At 33.7% G+C, this 13,698-nt stretch overlaps 2 protein-coding genes across 2 annotated transcripts; one reads left to right on the top strand and one right to left on the bottom strand.

Moving 5' to 3' along the window:
* The first annotated feature begins 2,575 nt into the window (after window positions 1-2,575).
* LOC11443139 (E3 ubiquitin-protein ligase UPL5) lies at window positions 2,576-8,829 on the top strand. Its single transcript, XM_003610475.4, has 3 exons — window positions 2,576-4,699; window positions 5,754-6,346; window positions 8,327-8,829. The coding sequence occupies exons 1-3, from the start codon at window positions 2,911-2,913 to the stop codon at window positions 8,588-8,590; spliced, it is 2,646 nt and encodes an 881-aa protein (XP_003610523.2). The 5' UTR covers window positions 2,576-2,910; the 3' UTR covers window positions 8,591-8,829.
* A 773-nt stretch (window positions 8,830-9,602) lies between these two features.
* On the bottom strand, window positions 9,603-10,821 carry LOC11443138 (fibrous sheath CABYR-binding protein). The gene is made up of 2 exons (XM_003610474.4): window positions 10,708-10,821; window positions 9,603-10,246 (listed from the first exon to the last, which is right to left on the bottom strand). Exons 1-2 carry the CDS (start codon window positions 10,720-10,722, stop codon window positions 9,839-9,841), a joined length of 423 nt encoding a protein of 140 aa, XP_003610522.1. The 5' UTR covers window positions 10,723-10,821; the 3' UTR covers window positions 9,603-9,838.
* Window positions 10,822-13,698: the final 2,877 nt, after the last annotated feature.

The raw sequence follows: 13,698 nt of genomic DNA, 5'->3' as shown, positions 1-13,698 counted from the left end.
TATGGTAAAAAAAAGTTGGATACAAGTTAACTGCAGTTCCATTAGGAGCTAGAACACCGCACAAGTATGTCTCTGTGCTGTTCCCTACATTCATGACAGTTCTTTTCACATAAATTGATCCTTTAAGTGCAGATATTGTCACTGATGGAAGGTTTAAATTAGATGGATAGTCAAATGGGCTATTGCAGGTTTCTCCAGTCGCTGTAGTTATTGTCTTTGTATCGATGTTTGGCAAAGAGCACAAGAAGCTGATGAAGTCTTCGTAATCTGTTTTAGGGTAGATGAATGTTAATCACATTTGCTTGATTCACGTAACATGAATACACGTGGGTTTATGCTTTTAAGTAAACCCACAAGTAAAAAAATGAATCGGAACATTCAAAGAAAATCGTTCTATACACATTTGCTTAGGTTGAAAAACACGTGTAAATTGCCGAATTATAAAACCGACTGCAGTTAACTACCGAGGTAAATTTCGGCAGTAAACTACCGAGGAAAACCTCAGCGGAACTTCAAACCTGTTTTTTTTTTTTTTACAAAAATCATAAATTGTCATTATTAATATTTATTGATTTTGAATGTTTCAATAATTATTTTGGTAGGTTTCAAACAAATTAAGCATTTGAATATTATTTTGTACATTAATTAAATAAAAATAATATAAAAAAATCGTTAGAATAATTGTCCACAACATTTTGTTTTTTTAAGGTATAGTATGTTGTTATATTTTCTACATTAAAATAATTGTGCACACCGATTTTTTATTTATTTAAGTAATTTGCAAAATAATATTCAAATGCTTAATTTTTACACTCATTAAAATGTTTTTTTGGGACTTAAATGCTCTTTATTTTTTTGTCTAGATTTAAATAATATTTTATTAAGATATATATACATAATTATAAAATTGTTTGAAATGTAACAATAATGATTAAAACATTCAAAATCAATAAATATTAATAATGAAAATTTATAATTTTTGCAAAAAACAGATTTAAAGTTTCCTCGACAGGTAAGTATCGAATGATATTTAAGTAATTTACGTGTGTTTTATCGATCTAAGCAAATGTGTATACAGCATTTTTCACATTCAAAAGCAGATGAAGTGAAAGATTGTGGTAAACAGTAGGTAACTGCCTAGCTAAAATGACTTTTTCAAAAAGAGAGAAAAAAGATTAGACTTATTACACGTCGCACTAGCAATGTTCTTTTTTTAATATTGTTCAACAAAAAGCCTTTTTCTTGGAAATTTGTAATGTGTACATACGCACGCACCAGGTCGTTCAGAAAGGCATGGGACCCCACCGTCACTTTATTCGTATAAACCGCAAGATGAAAACAAATATTTTTGCTGCTCTTTCAAAGATGTATCCGGGGAATATCGGATTTGACTCACAGAAAAAACAACGTTTGGTCAGTGCGCATGTCTCAACCCACGAGCCGGATTAGTTGTCCATCTTTTATGGGTCGAAAATCGGTGTGAAAGCAAACAAAGAAAAAACAAATATTTTTGCAAACGCCGTGAGTTTTGTTTCGCGGGACATAACACCGTTTCACGGTCAATTACATAAATTACCCAACTAAAATGAAAATATTTAATTTATTTAATCCAGTATTAAAAGGACAAATATTGTCCACAAGTTCTAACTCAGCTGATAAATGTTCTAACTCAACTAATAAATTGTTGAAATTGTTAGATCGGACAATATAATCGAGATTATAATCTCGACATCTTTACTTATATATAATGATTTTGCTACTATTTCGTCTATCTAAAAAAAGACATGTATTGAAATTAAATGAATTAAATGTAAATTTCTTTGTAATAATATGTCTAAAATCACTTTTATATTGAAAATTGGTCCACACAAATTAATTAATTTCTATGTTTTAAGTCAATAAATCTAAATTGCACTCAATAAAAGTACATAATAATACATTTAAAACAATCCAAATCTTTTGATTTTGATGGAACCATTAACAAATAAGATGATTTGACTTTGAATGCATAATTTAAAATACCAAAATTGATCTATATTATCGGACTAAAATCAAACACTATCTCCGTTCCTTTTTAATTGTCATATTTTGACATTTTACATATACCAAGACAATCAATAATTGTTATTACTTTTGATGCAATAAGTTATATTTTTACTATAACGACCTTATTCATTTATTATCTTATTTCATATATTTCTCTCTCTGCAATAAATAATTAAGGGTAATATTAATAAATTATCATTTAATGTTGCATTGAACTTTGAAAGTGATAGTTAAATAAAAACAAAAAAAATCTTCAAAAGAGATGCTTAAAAAGGAAGGATAGAGTAGTGAATTCTTACTCATCAAAATTTGATCTCAATAAATGTCACTATTTGATTAGATGAAATACAATGTGACTCAATAATCAGAGGTTAAAAAAAAAAAAAACTAACAAGATGCAAAACCATTTTACCAACCATCACTTAATCCGATATTTTTTTTTTTAATCTCTAGAGCACCATTTTCTTACCCTAAAAATTGCGAAATGAGAATCTGAAAGAGAAATAAAAGAGGACGGTAACCAAAGCAAAAAACCAACCCAAACAAAAACCCACAGACACACGAAAAAACGCTCAGTTCCATCACAAAGCACACAAAAAAAAAAAAAAAACTCTCTCACACACACACACACACTCTATATTACTTCATCATCATCTCTACCATCGCGTCTCTCTCACTCTTACACTCATCATCTAGCTCTCATAAACACAGTTATTGTTATTATTCTTATTTTTTTTATTATTTATTTTAATTATTATGAAGTTTTTGTGATGATCAATTAACGGTGGTGGTGGTGGAAGTAGACGGCAACGACGACGGCGAAAACGACAACGACGATGATAACATTTTTCGCCGTCTAAAATAATGACTCCGATCGAAAGCCCTAACCTTCTTCAACAACAACAACAACAGAATCGTTCTTCGTCCAAACGAAAATTAGACGAAGACGACGAAAACAACGCGTTAGATGATGACTTAGTCTATGTAAGAATGAGAAAAGACGAAACCACAAAAACAACTCTTCATTCTTCATGGACCGGCGGTGGTGGTGGTTCTAGCGGCGGCGATGGTGGTGGTGCTTTCTCTAAGAAAAAATCACCTATTCATTTTTTCATTCGAATGATGTCAAAAGGATACAACGTTGTTATACATGCTTATCCAGAAGAAACAGTGAAATCAATTCACGAACGAATTGAAGAGATGAAAGGAATTCCTCTTTTTGAACAGAGGTTGATTTTCAATGGTAAACAGCTTCAGTGGGAACAAACACTCGTGGAGTGTGGAATTCAAAACGACGCCAATCTTCACCTTGTTGGTCGAATGCGTAGTACAGAACATCCTCAAGCTTGGCAAGTTGTTAATGATATGGTTTCTATTGTTTATGATCTTTGTCATGGTGTTAATCTTCCTGACGCTGTTAAATCTATTAAGAGTTTGCTTACTACTTATATTAATTTGGCTTTGGCACCTAAACCTAAACTTGATGCTGATTCTGCTACTAGTTATTTTCAGATTTTCATGAATTCTTCTGCCATTTCGGTTCTTGTTACGTTGTATGTTTCGCCTTATACAGGGAATAAGGCGTGTTCTGATACTTGTATTAAGCATTTTTTGAATGGTTGTAAAACCTCATTGTCCAAGACGTTTCATACGCAGGCTGCACGTGTGGCGTTGGAGTTTTGTAAATTGCTTAGTAGAGTTGGGACTAATGATCCTTTGTATCTTTTTTGTCGTAGTAGTTTGGGGGGTTTTTTGGAAGCTGCTGAAATTTCACTTGCGGCGTCTGAGGATGAGAATCACAAAGGGTTGGTGTTGGTTCAGGATCTGTTTCCGTTTGTTCGTGAACTTGCTGATAGTTTGTTGAGGAATTTGGATTTGAGCTTGGAATCCCCTTCCCTTGCCAATCCTTTGTTGAACAGTGTTGAGGATTTTCAAGCCTTTTTAGTCCCTGTGAGGACTGGAATCGAGCAGCAACAGGCCCTCCGTGGTTGTGTTGCTTACCACCAGAAGCAGGACAAGAACAAGAATGGATTGGTTGCTGAAGAGATTGAATACCTTCGTCTGTTGTACGATCAGTTGTTGTCCAAAATTGATACTTGCCTTCAAAAAATGGACAAGAGATTCACTGACAAGGAAATGGTGTTTGAGGAAAATTATTTTTATCCTGCGTGCTCTCTCTATCTTTCAATTTTGAAGGAGTTGCATAAGATTTCTAAGCTTTATGATGGTGCTACAGAAGAGCTCTGTCATGTTTTGATGCGTCGAAAGAGTGTGATGTGTCTGATCATTGTTAAATATGCAAAAAGGGCAGACGAGCACCAGTGGATTCTTGAGTACAAGAATGTCACCAATTTCGAGGCTAGGAGGCATTTGGCCATGATGATATTCCCGGAGGTGAAAGAAGACTATGAGGAGTTGCATGAGATGCTCATTGACAGGTCTCAGTTGTTAACTGAATCTTTTGAATACATTGCACGTGCTGATCCCGAATCACTGCGTGCTGGACTGTTTATGGAATTCAAAAATGAAGAAGCCACTGGCCCTGGTGTGCTGAGGGAGTGGTTTCTTTTGGTTTGTCAAGCACTTTTCAATCAGGAACATGCTCTTTTTGTTGCCTGCCCAAAAGATCGAACAAGATTTCTCCCCAATTCTGGTATGTTTATCCAAAATTCTGAACTTATTTTTCTCACCTTTGCTGTTTGCCATGTGTTAGGAGTATTTCCAAGTTCAAATTTGAAAATGTTTATCAGTAGCTTGCATTTTTCTGATTTGGACAATATTTACAATGATTTTTATTAGGATTATGAAACATGTTGAACAGGTATTTGAGGCTTAAAACCTTTGCATAAAGAAATGTTTAGTAAGTCATGCCCCTAAGAAACAATAGTGAGAGAACAAGAAAATGAAATAGAGAGCTAAAACAAAGCCTCACTTCATTAACCTTACAAATTGCAGCTGAAGAGTGAGGATTTAGTGGCTGTGTGAACATGCGATAGTTTAGTGAAAACCGGGTTGTTTGTTTGTCTATCATTACTTGTTAGCTTTTTCTTAGATGAAATGTGCTCCAATTTGATGAAATCCTTGGAGGACAATATCAATGAAAGGCAAACATCTCATATGGCAAAGTAGGCATCCATCACAAATGCTTCCATGATATAAAACCTCTATACTTGTATGAAAGTTTATATTTTTCTGCATTGATTTTGAATTTAATGAGGATTATCTGATTCAACCATTTTTAGGGCTGTTTTAGGGCCAATATTTCTTTCCACATTTCCTTCTGTTGCTTCTTGAAGAATGATGCATTGGCTCCTTATCTATTACTCAACATTCACGTAGTCATTTATCACATGTAAATACAATAGGTCAAACTGACCTATTTAAAATTCACATTACGTAACATGTCCAACCACATGCGCTTTTTGCCACTAAACATGATTTCAAAGTTGTTCTTTTTAGTGGATAGGATTGCTTGTTGCTTGAGGCCTGTGTTGAAATTTTCTTGATTTCTTCTACATTGGAGTATATCTTGTTTCAGTCGTAATTGTTAAAGTATTTTGAAATAACCCAGTGTAACTTGTCTTTTGTCTACTTGTTTAAAGCTTCCAAGGTACATCATACATTGTGGTATATCTTGTTTCAGTTGTAATTGTTAAAGTATTTTGAGATAACCCAGTTTAACTTATCCTTTGTCTACTTGTTTAAAGCTTCCAAGGTACAACATAATCTGCATCTTGAGTACTTCAGCTTCTGTGGTCGAGTTATTGCATTAGCTTTGATGCATAAGGTGCAAGTTGGTATTGTTTTTGATCGCGTGTTTTTCTTGCAATTGGCTGGAAAGCCTATTACTTTAGAAGACATAAGGGATGCAGATCCTGACCTATATAGAAGCTGCAAGCAAATATTGGACATGGATTCTGATTTCATTGATTCAGATGCATTAGGACTGACGTTTATTAGAGAAGTGGAGGAATTAGGACAGAGGAAAGCGATCCAGCTGTGTCCTGGTGGAAAAAACATTGTAGTTAATAGTAAGAACAGGGTGAAGTATGTTGATCTTCTTATAAAGGATCGTTTTGTAACATCCATAGCTGAGCAGGTTTCACACTTTGCCAAAGGTTTTGCTGAGATTCTTTCAAGTTCAAAGCTCCAGCAGTTCTTCTTTCAAAGTTTAGAGTCTGAAGATCTTGATTGGATGCTGCGTGGGAGTGAAGATGCCATTTCCGTCGAAGATTGGAAAGCACACACTGAGTATAATGGCTATACAGACACAGATATTCAGATATCTTGGTTTTGGGAGGTATATATTGTTGCTATTTTTTAAATATAATGTGATGTCTATTTCAGTGTTTTTCTATATTCTTTATTTTTTTGTCTCTAGTGACTAGTGACAAGTATATAGGGAAAATAAGTACCCACTGCATCAGAGTCTCTAAGATAGTCTTTTGATATGAACATGTATTTTACCACAAGTATATAGGGAAAATCTCCTTTGTGACAGCTCTGCAGAACTTCAATAGTCTGTAACCTCCTTGCCCTTAGGTCTCAATTCACTCATAAATGACTAGATATCCCTCCCTCTTATTAACCACTCTTGTTCACAGGAAACTCATTTCTCCAATTATTCCGTCCCCCTTTTTACAAATAAATTAACCAACTCCTAGAAACTAACCGACTCTAACTCTTTCTGCTAACATAGACCGATCACCTATCAATACTCGCCTCTAAAGTTTCACCTTGTCTTTAATGTGAAGGGATTTAACAAATCAGGGACAGGGACGGGAACAGCCAAATGACTTGGCATTTGTTTATCTCGAAAACCCAATTTTACTTGCACCTGGAAGTCCTGCCTCCAAGAGTCATTTTTTCTGGGTTTGAGTCCAGAAGTTCTTGTAGTGTTGTTGGTTTGGCCGGATTGCCTGCTTTCAGGCCCTCTCTTCTGTGTGTCCCCAACCATAGATGAGAGAAGAAATCCCTGGATGACCTTCCACATTGTCCAATGAAAATGATGTATCGCCATATGCAGTGTGACCTGCTGGGTGATGCTTAATATTAGCTAAGAAATCATATACACCACTTTTCACTACGGCCCACTCCTTTTTTTTATTTTTATTATCTCTGTTGTTGTTAATTCATTCCCTTCAATGCCTGAATATAATTATGGTGGGTTTATCAATTGGTGTGTGTTGATCAGCTTGTGCGACATCCTCTCATCCATGGATGTTGCTCGTGCATTTCAGTTTTGCTTCATTCCAACCCTCAGTGCAATGCAATCCATAAAATATCGACTGAAATTCTCTATTTTACTAACCCGTTTTTTTTCTTCCAATGACCAACACAGGACAATGGTTTTTGCCATTTTTGGTTTGGTGTTGATTTCAAATTAAGACTTTGTCTCATACTAATCTTTGGTTCTCCGTCCAGTTCCAAGATCCCTAGCTCTCCTCATTCTTCTTACTTTTCTGTGTACTTCCTTCTAAAGGTCTTTCATGACGTCTTTTTGGTGAAACCACTATTTGAGAGAACCTCCTCTACAAGACTAAGATATTGACATGCCTTCAAATGACCATATATCGCTCCCACTCAACCCTTCTTCATTTCTGATACCATCATGTGTTTAAACTGAAAGCATCTACAATTATATGCAGAATTGTTTCATCTTACTACTAATATATATTAAATTTATGTTGAGAATTTATACAAAATGCTCGACTATTGTTACAACTTTTGTTGAGAAATTTGATTATCAACTTCCTCAAGCTATATTTAATTTATCCAGGATCAACTGAAAGCTATATTTAATTCTTCTTACTTTTCTGTGTACTTCCTTCTAAAGGTCTTTCATGACGTCTTTTTGGTGAAACCACTATTTGAGAGAACCTCCTCTACAAGCCTAAGATATTGACATGCCTTCAAATGACCATATATCGTTCCCACTCAACCCTTCTTCATTTCTGATACCATCATGTGTTTAAACTGAAAGCATCTACAATTATATGCAGAATTGTTTCGTCTTACTACTGATATATATTAAATTTATGTTGAGAATTTATACAAAATGCTCGACTATTGTTACAACTTTTGTTGAGAAATTTGATTATCAACTTCCTCAAGCTATATTTAATTTATCCAGGATCTCTTAATCTAGGTTGTTATTGCGTCCTCAGATATTTTGTTCTGCAATGTTTTTCTAACAACTTTATATATCAAGATTTGATAAGAGATGCTGCTCAGTTTTTACATTTCATATTTTAACAGTCTGTTTGAAAAAACTTGGCAGATAGTGGGGAGAATGACAGCTGAAGAAAAGAAGGTTCTTCTTTTCTTTTGGACGTCTGTGAAATATTTACCAGTTGAAGGCTTTCGTGGTTTGGGTTCCCGTCTCCACATTTACAAGTCCCATGAATCCGGTGATCGTCTTCCTTCATCTCATACATGCTTTTATCGGCTGTGTTTCCCAGCTTATTCATCTATGCCTGTCATGCAAGCTCGTCTTAAAGTCATTACCCAAGAACATATTGGCTCTAGTTTTGGTACTTGGTGAACATACCTGCAATCTGGAAAGAAACTGGTTTTGATTTGACTGCACATAGAATTATCGTTCTGCAGCTTTGTACAGACTATAGGAGCATCCCATCTGTTGTCCTCTAGTTGGATACTTTGAGAAAGTTATCAAAGTTCTGTTTTGGAAAGTAGTCAAGGGATGTAATTTTATTGATCTTGGTCAAATGTTTATATGGATAAAATATTAATAATACAGGATTTGAAGGATTTTTTTTTATATCTACATTCAAGTTAATAGCTGCTGGTTCGTCATCGGGAGTGTGGCACAACCATTAAGTTTGTGAAGTGCTAGCAGCGCATTCTCGAACACTTTCTGAAATGTGTTATGTATACGTTTGGTTTGGCGATAGCATCAGTTTTCTTGCATTCCAAGGTAAATGCATTGTTCAAATTGGGAAACTACGTGGTGTAGCAGCAACCAAACACGGGATCAAGATTCTCTCTATTGAAAAAAAAAACTTGAGGAAATAATGTAGAGATCTTAATCACTGATCTTGACCATTGATAATATGGAGATCAATGGTTAAGATCTCCTCATTATTTCCTCAAGTTTTTTTTCCCAATTGAGAGAATCCATTTCCCTAGTTTCTATGGGATATCCCTATGAATTTCAAATTTCAGTCAGTAAATAGTGTTTTAGAGATTGTGATGTTGGTATTTCTCATTAGGTTTTGACTTCACACATTCTTGCTCATGCAGCAAATCTACTCCCTATACTCAATTCAAGATATCAATTTTAGCATCTCAGATATTATCATTCTTGCTTTTGTCCTTTCCTTTCAGAAGAGAAAAACAAAATTCAAGCCAACTTTTTAAATCAAAATTGCATTATTTTTGTCATTAGTTGCAGTTTTTTAAGGCTCTTTAACTTGCCGTTTGATAATGTGGTTTTATTTCATAAAATCCCTTTCCAAAAACATGTTTTCTAATTATCTTGTGGTGCACTCTTCCCCTCTTTCTGAAATCCTGTGAGTAAATTATGATAGAGTTTTGGCAAAATAAAAAAGTAAAATATAATTTATTCAAACCAGGAGAAATACATAATGACCAAACAAGCTTCAGTGGCTATAGCTCCTTATATAATAATAAATCCGTAAAGCCATACCCATAGTACCTTCACAATAAGATCAATGACAAAAGAAGCCAAACAAATAAAGCAGAAAAGCTTCTCATCAACTTTGACATGTGAAAAAAGTAGACAACAACTAGACTCCTTTCTGATCACTTTTTATGCTTCTGTGGTGGTTACTTCTTCCACTGGTGCTGCTATTGCTGCTGATTCTATTTCAGTAGTTTCTTTAGCCTCTTCAGTTGATACTTCCTCTTTTGCTTCGACTTTTTCGGGTGCTGATTCTGTTTCAGTAGTTTCTTTAGCCTCTTCAGCTGATACTTCCTCTTTCACTTCGACTTTTTCAGGTTCCGGGTTCTCTACCTCTGGCTTGGCTTCCTGGGTTACTTGTGTACTCTCAGCTTCAACGGGAACTTCAGTTTCTTCATTCTCCACTGCTACTACTTCTTCGGTGGTGGCTGGTTCTGAAGCAGGAACCTCGGAGGCCGGTGGTGTTGTTTCCTCGACCTTGGTTACCTCAACTGTTTCCTTTTCTGTCACAGTTGTTGGTGCTTGCTGTGTTTCAACCTGCAATATCCCATTATCATTAAACACTAATGCTAAACATATTTTGTTATGTTTATATGACCAAGTAACTCATAGGGAACATGATCAAAACATACTTCATAATTCATATGTCTTATATTCAAATAACTTGATAGATATTTTTGATTGAAGTGCTGCTTCTAGTAATAAAAATACAATGTAGTAGAATCAATTATTTTTTCAAGAGCAAATTGATTATTGATCTTTTTTGGATTATGAAAAATAAACACAGGGAAAGAGATCTACACTAATTTGTTGTTTATAATCCATTGGACTAATATTTTTGTTTGATCCACTGGAAAATGTTGAGTGAATTTGTAAGATCAAGATCGTAATGAAAAACTTGAATTATGTATATTTTAGTTGTATTTGTATGATACTTCTGTATTACAAATTAGGTAATGCATCAATGTAGAAAAAAAGAGACTATATCTTTGAATTACCTCAACAGTGGCCATTTGGAATGGAAAGAGGAATTACAAAAGAAATATGAACTAGCAAGAAAGGAAAGCTGAGAGAAAGAATGATAGTTTGTGAGTGAGATGTTGAGTTGATGAGAGTGAGAGAGGTTTATATAGTGCAAGAGTGAGTGAGTGAGTCTGTGGCCACTTGGAAGAATCTTTTTCAAGCAGACACCTCATGTCACTGACAGAAATTAAAGAGATCAATGTACCCAAAATAATATTACAAGGATCAACATAACAGGTTGTAAAATGATTTTTATTTTAATTACTTTGGTTTACACTTTTTCTTAAAAAATAAGAGACAAAGTAGCTTGATAAGAATGAACTTATAATAAAATTATTATGTTGCATGTACAATAATAATTAGACAAAATTACATGTGTGCTCCTTTTTTCAGATTGATCTTTCAATTTTTTTCTTTTAAAATGATCTTTTATGTTACATTCCATTTACACCGTTAATCCTATGTCTCACCTTCAACAAAGATCGGTGTAATTGGAAGCATATAATCTTTAACCGCTGCAAGAATTTGTCAATATAATAACATTTTAGAAAACATTCATCTAATCTTATAAACGGCCTACATTTCTTGTAGTTCTCTACAAGCATCAAAACACATCTACATCTTTTGAAAACTTGATAATTAAATGTCTATATACATAACCAATGTCATTAACTTCATCTACTTGTTAAGTAGTTTGGACCGTGCTTTTGAAATTAGGTCTTAACAAATTGATCGTACAATTTCATGTATGTAATACAAAAAAGGATCAAACTGAAAAACTGCAAACATAAATGAGCTCAACTTGAAGGCTACACCTACCTACAAACAAAGGTAACATTAATAACCAAATCGAAAAAATAAAATTTAAAGGGTCGATCCGAAAAATGATAAAACTTTAAGTACCTCTGACATAATAACCTAAAGGTTGTTTACCGTATGGAAGACTTAATTAAACTTAAAATGACCAAACCATAAAATTAATTAAACTTAAAGAAATGCAGACATAATTTCATTTCCCTCTTCCCACGCTCAACTCTTTTTACAATCTCAAAATTCATGTCTATGTAAAATATGGATCGTAACTTTAGCAAGTAGATCAATATTTGCTGGCATGGATAAAGTTTTTTGTGCATGTACAAATTGAACACTTTCATTTGAAATTACGCTAGACAGGTGAAAAAATGGATCAATATTATTGTCCTCATATCTTTCGACCAAAAAAAAAATAAATTATTGTCCTCTATCTCTAGATGGTTAGTATTAATTGAATGCCATTAAACTAGTGCAACGTTATGGGTCTGACATAATATTGGAGGCCTAAGTCCATCCACAATGATGGATGCTTCATCTATTTAGCACCACATTAAATAGGCATCTTCATTGTGGAGTATAATGCATTGGTGACTATAGAGAAGGGTGGCTATGGAAGCACCCTCTCTCTCTCTCTTCATTTTTCATGGTCCCGTTGAATAAATCTTAATAACATAAATAAATTTTGTTGAAATGTAATGATATAAAAATTATTTGTGGGACCTATTTAATAATTTCTTTTAAGATGCTGGGTTGGAGAAAATTGGTGTTTATCAAGTATTACAGTAAAATGAGTGATGTGGACATATGAATTCAATTTAAACACCCAATTTAAGGTGCTCTATTTTGGATGGTCATGTGAAAAGACTTGATTTTTACTACTTGTTTTTATGTCAATACGATTAATTATTATATATATGGTTTTGTCTATGTTTGTTTGGTATTGCAGTAAGATTCATACATTTATAATAAATTACAGTAATTTTATAAATTCTATACTTTTTAGATTTTACGAAATCATGAAATCAAGCGTGATCCAGTTTAATTCAACGTAATAGCAAACATGTATTAAGAACGACACAAATGAAAATATGTATGTTTGGTATTATAGTGAGTTAAATTACAATAATTTTATAAATTCTATGCTTTTTAGTTTTTACGAAATCATAGAATCAGCATGATCTCGTCTATTCAATATGATATCAAACATGTATTAAGAATGATAGCAAATGAAAGTAGTTTTATGCTAAGCAAGAATTTAAAATTGATGTTAGGCAAAGTTAAGATATTGATGTGGGACCTAAGTGAGCAAGTGCTGATCACAAGCATCCAAATGAACCCCACACCCCATGGTGGCACCATAAAGATATCACAGTTGGCAATGAAAAAGGGTTTAGTTACCTAAACTGAATCTGTAACCAATTCAATCAGGGCACCGCCCCTCCCATTTTCCCCTACATAAAGATAGACAAATCCCACACCGTCCAAACTTTCCACGTCTTGCAATCGTGCTAGTAGGGACACTTCCATCCCTACAATGTGCCACCTCACTTCTTCTCTTCTCATTGTTTCATGGACAAAATACATCTTTCATATCACACATGTTTATATATATATATATATATATATTGTATGTATTGTTTATACTAACTGAGCTATCACGAGAACTATTATGATATGTTTGTCTGAGAGTAAATTATTATGTACCTTAAATGTTTTTTTGGTGAGTATGTACCTTAGAATTTCGTTGGATATCGATATTTCCAAAAATAAAATTTATATAAAAATATGATATGTTTTTTTTAAGGAATAAAGGTATAATATGTTATTGTATGATTGGATGAAGGGTATGTATAAAAAAAAAAAAATCCTTTTTAAGAAATTGTCTACCATTGATGTAAATAAAATTCAAAGAAGTTCATTGATTTCACAAAAAAAAAAGAGTAACGATCCTAAAAAAAGAGTAATTACACACTCTCTAAAAGAGGGATTAAATTACATTTCACACTTTATATCAGAACATATACTCTTCTCTGCTATTATGCAAAATATATTATGAAAAAATTACACTCTTTTTCTAGTGAACTTTGAATTACATTTCTCCTCCTATTTTTCATGCGAAAATATAGAACTTCTCTAAGAGAAGTTTGAATTAC

Source organism: Medicago truncatula, chromosome 4 (assembly GCF_003473485.1).
Source record: "Medicago truncatula cultivar Jemalong A17 chromosome 4, MtrunA17r5.0-ANR, whole genome shotgun sequence".
Lineage (NCBI taxonomy): Eukaryota > Viridiplantae > Streptophyta > Magnoliopsida > Fabales > Fabaceae > Medicago > Medicago truncatula.
This window is presented reverse-complemented; position numbering and strand designations above follow the sequence as displayed.